This window comes from Melanerpes formicivorus, unplaced genomic scaffold (assembly GCF_026170545.1).
Source record: "Melanerpes formicivorus ecotype bairdi unplaced genomic scaffold, bMelFor1.0.p_v2 SCAF_2, whole genome shotgun sequence".
NCBI lineage: Eukaryota > Metazoa > Chordata > Aves > Piciformes > Picidae > Melanerpes > Melanerpes formicivorus.
The window spans coordinates 20,890,310-20,897,663 of NW_027142354.1; the positions used below are offsets into that span (position 1 = coordinate 20,890,310).

The 7,354-nt window shown below is 39.1% G+C and overlaps 1 protein-coding gene across 1 annotated transcript in view; it reads right to left on the bottom strand.

The window, feature by feature from the left end:
* The window catches only part of LOC137448325 (plasminogen-like), a 30,402-nt gene extending 25,639 nt beyond the window's left edge, over positions 1-4,763 (bottom strand). The window contains exons 1-3 of the mRNA XM_068152755.1: positions 4,667-4,763; positions 2,067-2,202; positions 1,334-1,440 (exon numbers count right to left, since the gene is read on the bottom strand). Coding sequence (XP_068008856.1) covers positions 1,334-1,440; positions 2,067-2,202; positions 4,667-4,715 — 292 coding nt within the window. The 5' untranslated portion in view covers positions 4,716-4,763. The remainder of the gene's footprint in view (positions 1-1,333; positions 1,441-2,066; positions 2,203-4,666) is intronic.
* Between the last annotated feature and the right edge of the window lie 2,591 nt (positions 4,764-7,354).

Below are 7,354 nucleotides of genomic sequence, written 5' to 3' on the forward strand. Positions count from 1 at the left end.
GCCTAATTTACATTTACCATTGTCTAGTTTAAAACCACTGCCTCTTGTCTTATTGCTACATACCCTTATAAATAGTCCCTCTCCAGTTTTCTTGCAGGCCCCCTTCAGGTACAGGAAGGCTGATGTAAGGTCTTCCCAGAGCCTTCTTCAGGCTGAATAACCTCAACTCTTTCAGTCTGTCTCTGTAGGAGAGGTGTTCCAGCCCTCTGATAATTTTTGTGGCCCACCTCTAGACCCACTCCAACAGATCTATATCCTTCTTCTGTTGAGGGCCCCAGAGTACTCCAGGTGAGGTCTCACCAGAGCAGAGTGGCAAAATTACCTCACTTGTCCTGCTGGTCACACTTCTTTTGATGCAGCCCAGGATGTGATTGGCCTTCTGGGCTGCAAATGTGCACTGAAGGCTCAAGCACAGTTTTTCATCTATCCACACCCCCAAGTCTTTTTCTGCAGGGTTGCTCTCTATTGTATCATCCCCCCCAACCTGTACTGATCACTGGGATTGTCCCAACCCAGGTGTAGGACCTTTCACTTGGCCTTGTTGAACCTCATGAGGTTCACCTGGGCCCACTTCTCCAACCTGTATGGGTCCATCTGGATGACATCCCATGTATGGGTTGGGTTGCTTGAAAGAACCACCACCATTAACAAAATGGGGGACCCCCCCCCCCTATATTCTACATGAAGAGATTTGATACCTGTGACCTACTGTGAAAGCTATGGCTGTGCCTCATTGCAGCAGCTTTCAGTGACATTGATTGATGCTAATTATGAAGGAGACTTGATTTCTACTCATTGTTCAGTGGCAGTGGATGAGAAGAGCCACTGTCTAAAAATTATCAGAAATTATTTCCCAGGTATATCAGAAGACTGGTAACTCTGTAGAAGGGCTGCAGATTAACACATCTGCTCTGAGAGTTCACACAGTGATGGCAGTGAAGGCAAGAGAGGAGGATTCCTATTGTGTCTAAGTTGTATGCTTGGAGTCCCTGTGGAATAACATCAGGTAACTGTGGCTCTGTGCCAGGCCACAGGCTCCATGATACAGAAGACCAAATGCTTGAAGGGCAGAGAAAAGCATGATTTTTGCTTTGGAGCATGCTTATTCTGCCTAGTCCCAGTAATACATGGCTAGAGGAGTGAAATATAAAGTGTCCTGATGCTGTATGTGAGATTTGTTGGCAATTTCAACGCAGTTTATCACAGGTGAAGGCCCACCTCACTAAAGCTGTCACCACCTGCAACAGTTTGTTCCAGCAGTGTGGAAGTGAATGCAAGGATGTAGTTAAATGGGATTAACATGCAAACATGCAGCATCTTACTGTATACATACTTTTCTTCTCATAAAGAACTGCATCCATGCTGTTGAATGTCACTGTCATATTGCTATTTTCAGCTAGTGTTAAACACTCTAGCTTTTTCCTGGTGAATAGGAAGGCCCTGTTGAGAAGGAAGCAATATTGGCATAGGAAGCAATATTTTTAATTCAATCCAAATTATTCAACTTGCAATTATTTTTCTATAAATTATTAATTTACTGGCATTAGCTTGTATCTATTGTTACCTTTTGGATACCACACTGAATATGAGACTTATGTTTTCTACTTCTCTAAAGTGGCTGAACTTTTCAGGATGTATGACTACGTGAATAAGTTATTGCTGGGAAACTAGTTACTGCATTGGCAAAACATTATCAACAGCATCCTAGCTGCTCATGTTAGTGTCCTTCTTTAGAATGATTAAGAAACATCTCACTCTTACTTTGTGAAGCAAGGCAGCATCCTGCTAAAGACATGCAAGCATTTCTCCGCATAATATTAGAAAAGAGCAGAAACTGGACCATTTGCCACAGAATGAGTAAAACTTTGTATATCCACCTTCTAGTTGATATCACAGTAATTTATGGGTGGAGATAAACCACAAGCTATAGGCACAGGCATGGGAGACACTGCCATAAGTAGCACTGCGGCAGGACGAGGATTTTGGTTCCACAAGCAACAGTAGGAAAATATCATTGATAAGCAGATATCCACAATGACATAGTGTTAAGATTCAGTAAAAATTACCTGCAATTAAAATATCTTTCTGCTTCACATTTTTCTGCACATTCTCTTTCATTATTTGTCTTGTAAAACTGTTTATTTCGAGTAAGTATCCAAACACCATCTGTTCTTAAGTAGTCATCCAGTATATCTCCTTTCACTGCATGGGAGCAAAAATAAAGCAGACATTAGAATGCTGCAGTTAAGATTTGTAAGTTAGGAATTATACTTTGAGTATAATTTTTCAGATATCTTTGACAGGTGAAAGCATAATTTATTTTGTGTAATTCTGGGTAAAAGATTGTAAGCTTTGACACAATTTCAGTCTGCTGACAAAATCACAGCTATGTGAATGTAACATGGCACAGGAAAAAACAGCAAACCAGAAGTTTATTTCCATGTCCAGCAGCAGGTTACAAGATTACAGAAGGTACATTGCTCAATTGTTTCATTTTCCAAGACAGATTAGTATTGACAGACAGAGGAAATTCATAATCTTGTACAGCATTCTCACAAGTAATGCTGTGAATATTTTTATTTTTTTTTTTAATGGAAACTTTCATATCAGGCTCAATTCTCTCCAACATCATTCTGGTGTCATTAATTCCCATCATCCATCACCTACCTCTGCATGACACTCATTCATACAATGAAAGCAACAGAATTCATGGCCTGAGGGCAGTCTTGTATGACTTTTTTCAGACTTTGCTCATGCTGTTTTAAGACATTCCTGACGCTGAGGACTATGTGGAGCACCAAGAGCCTATCAATTTCCGCTGATGGACTCAGCAAACAAGTCTTCTTCTGACATTTTTTTTTTTTCCTAAGGTAACTGAGGCCAATACAGGGAACCAGAATAGGAAAAGATTCCTTTCCAAACGTTATTGGATCATCTTAAAACTTCATGCTTGTACAAAGAGCTCTACTTTGGACATAATTCTTTTACTTTGGATATCATTCTTTTTCAGTGACCATAAAAGTTATTTAATTCAATAGTTTTAAGAACAAACAAAGTTTTGGATGACATACACAAGATAAAAGGCAACACATGTCAGCAGAAGCTTTAGATAACAGAAAAGAAATGCAATGTTACTTGCCTGAAAAACACTGCAAAGTGTACACTTAAAAAATAATACCACAGATTGAAAAATGAAGCAGGGAGTGTGTTATTCTGGCTAAAGTTCAAGGCTCCGAGGTGACCTAATTGTGGCCTTCCAGTATCTGAAGGGGGCCTACAGGAAGGCTGGGGAAGGACTTCTCAGGATCTCAGGTAGTGATAGGACTAGGGGGAATGGAATGAAGCTGGAGGTGGGGAGATTCAGGCTAGATGTGAGGAGGAGGTTCTTCACCATGAGAGTGGTGAAACCCTGGAATGGGTTGTCCAGGGAGGTGGTCGAGGCCCCGTCCCTGGGGGTGTTTAAGAGCAGGCTGGATGAGGCTCTGTCCAGCCTGATCTAGTGTGGGGTGTCCCTGCCCATGGCAGGGGGGTTGGAACTAGATGATCCTTGTGGTCCCTTCCAACCCTGAATGATACTATGATACTATTTATAAACTCCAACATGACACCTAGTAACTGAACAGAATATTCAAATACATTTGAGCAAACCAATTGCTTCTTTTACATATATATCTTTACAAACTTGAGCAATACTAATCCAGAAGTCATATATAAGAGTTTTATGCATTTTTGTGGGCCATCATTTTGGAGCTAGTGCTAGTGTTATCATCTGGAGTTTATAACCCAGCATAATCATACAATGATATGTCCCTGTTGTTCATGGTACTAACTGTCTGACCTATCATAAAAGTGTACTGATCTAGTTTAGCAGTACTTTTAAAAAGTCATTTAAGGGCCATATAATAATATGCAATGTTAAAGTACTAGAGAACACGATATCTAATTTTAAAATCTGATTGAATATGTGGAATATTTACTTACAGAATTTGTAGATGAGCTTGACATTCACATATTACTTTTAGTGGAACACCTATCTACTTTTGAAGTTGTTAAAAAAAATTCCAGACATATTCCTGGAAAAGTCGATCTAGGTTACTTAAAGATTAAATTTCTACCTATCACCCCCAGGAAACCAAGGGACAATATTTTTTGGTAACTGTTCAACAGCAGAAAATGTTAAATTGTTGGAATATAAAATAATAATTTAATTTTAAATTTTAAAAACTTTAAAACTCCTATTGTAAAATCAGAATCACTGTGCTCAGCAATACTTGGCACCAAAAGCGGCTTTAGCATTTGATTCATAGACTGCTGAAACCAGAGACAGACGTCTCCCTGATGGTAACAGGTTTCCTATCAGGCTTTGGGGATGCTTTCCAAGGGTACCCCCATTTCTGACCATGAGTCATGTTTGCAGGGAGCCATTAGTTCGCCACTCCGACACCAAGGCTGAGTGTTTTTGTGATGTCTCTAACAAACATCACACTGGAGAAACCACAGCTCTCACTTTGTTTAACAATAACTCTCAATGGCCAGCAAGGCCCAAATCCATCATTGTCCAGTGAAGTGGTAATGCAGTAATGCAGGAATTTAGTTTCACCAAATAGAATTTTCAACTGTTTTGTCCCCATCTCACCTATGCAAGCAAAAGGCAAAGGACTCTTACCTGAGCTGAGCAGGAAAAGAAAGAGAAAGGCAGCTTTTCTGGGCCCCATTTTGGCTCAGCTGGAGGGTGCTGAAAGTTGTGTGTGTCACTGCACAAAGTTTTGTTGACACACATTGGAGTGAAACAGCATCAAACAAACAAGGAAGGTAGATTAAGTTAATCATTCTCCAATGCTTTGAACCTCTTTGCCATGGTGTGGCCATTCAAACAACCTTGAATTGGATGGATTACCAAATCAGACTCAATCGTTTGTACTGGACTACAGGAAATGTGAAGGCATTCTGTCTTGTTTTACGGTAGAATGCTTTTGTTCTCAAATTGATTGTCCTCACTTTGCTAAAGTAAAGATGGGGATCATGTTGCAGGAATGGGAATCCAGGTACAATTTAATTCTACACAGTCCTGGATTTTCAGCTTTATGTCCCAATAGTATTTTCAGTTACAGACTTGCATTGATTAGTTTGTTTTCAGCAACTGCACAAAAACATAAATCAGAAGGACGGTAGATGCAGAAATCTGAAGCCACTCTAAATATGCTACTAAATAGCATGGAAAAGTCTTGAATCTCATTTAAATCTTAGTCAAAAGCAGAAAATTTTATGCCTGTTTTCTATTAGAAACAAAGGAAGGCATATCTTTTCTCGTGAAACTAATCCTACCTGATATTTTGTGGGATTTTCTGGCGACTGTGCAGTCCTGGTTATGTCCAGGAGGGAGCAGCAGATGATACTTTTTTTTGTCAAAGCGGGTGGCACTAAGCTGCCAGTAAGCATTCTTGATATATTGGCAGATGATGTTTGTCCATAAATTTGCAAAATCTCGAGGGATTTATTATTTAATTGCTCATATCAGAACATTAGATTATAAGGAAATTTATTTTATGAAAAGATTTGTTTCTTTTCCAATTTCACCTTCTGCTTCTCACCACGATCCAAGAGGCTAAAAATTGATTGGTTCCAACTTATGTGATATTAATAGGTTGAAAAGCCTTATTTTCTCAAAGCAGTGTTGTAGGTAGGAAAGACAGCATGCATATGTGAAATGCGTAGAAAGAATAGAATGTGAAAAAGCAAGGGAACAAAGCCTGTTGTAACATTATCACTGTAAGACATTGAAAAACATAATTAAAGTACTGTGAAAAACAGAGGCACCTATTTGGAAAAAAGAATGCCAGTTTTTGTGAGACCATAGCATAGATTTCATCTGAAGTAGAAAAATGAGATGGAAAAGAAACAATTCCCTTGAAAAGGAAAATAAATATAGATAACATTAATAAATAAGTTGTTAGTTCAAACTATTGTTCTTAAATTAATATGGAAAAACATAGAGAGCTACAAAGTAATGAAAACAAAGATAAATTTCAAAGTCAATATCAAAATCTAAAATACTTCTGTTAGCCTTTCAGCTTGGAGAATGAGAGATTTGCACCTGCTTGCTTACTCTGCACCTTCTTTAGGGAACACCATGCAGCTCCTCTGCACTGGCTTGGAGTATGTATTTCAAGCGATGAACAGGAAACTTGTCAGTTAATCAAGGAGATACTTCCAGCCACTGATTCAGTAAATTCTGCCAGTGGAATACAAATATTTCTTTTGACTTCAGGGGGCTCTTAGACAGACTTTTTATAATCTTTAATTCTTAAAATCAAGTTAAAGACTCTTGGGAGGAAAACCAATCTCTCATTTGCTGCTCCTATCAGTGTGTCCTTACTAGGAAAGGAAAATTAGGGAATAGAGAAAGTACTAAGTACTTTAGAAATTGGTTCTTTGGAAGGTATTTGCATTAATGAGGTAACAATAACTAATTTATATTTCATAGAGCTTGTGATTCACATTATTCTCTTCAGGAAAGCCTAGAGAGATGGGTTTCAGATGAATTTTTCTGTTATTATTTACTCCCAGAATGAACTGTCCTTGATGATGGATATTTGATGTTCCACTCACTTGTTTGGAGATGTGTTCACTTTCCTTTCTCTCTGCCCAACTCTCCAGCCTAAGTCTCACTGAATGGCAGCACAACCCTCTGGTATGTCAGCCACTCCACCCAGTTTGGTATCATCAGCAAACTTGCTGACAGTGCTCTCTGTGCCCTCACCCAGGTCATTAATGAATATAATAGCACTGGTATCAGTACTGACCCCTGAGGGACTCCACTAGATACAGGCCTCCAGGTAGACTCTGTCCCATTGACCACAACTCTCTGATTTCTTCCCGTCAATCAGTTCTCAATCCACCTCACTACCTGATCATCCATATCACACTGCCTCAGCTTAACTGCAAGGGTGCTGTGGGAGACAATGTCAAATGCTTTACTGAAATCAAGATAAACCACATCCACTTCTCTGTCATCATCTATCTACCTGGTTATGCCCTCAATTTGAATAATCAATTTGAAAGGTACTTCATACACACAAATTGAATTTGTACCCTTTGCTATATAGCAACTGAATGGCTGGAAATTAGTCCCCAGAAGTCACCTGGTCTGTCTTCCTTCCCTCAAACAGAGGTAACTCTACCACACCCTTCCTGACTGATAATTGAACAAGCAAAAATTAAAAATCTCCCAAACTGGCAACTCCACACATTCTCAGGAAAGAAGCTAACAATTAATCTTACATTAAGGTATTTCTGATGTCAGACCTAAAACTTTTTTGCCCTATCATAGTTCTTTCAATTCTTCCATTATGTG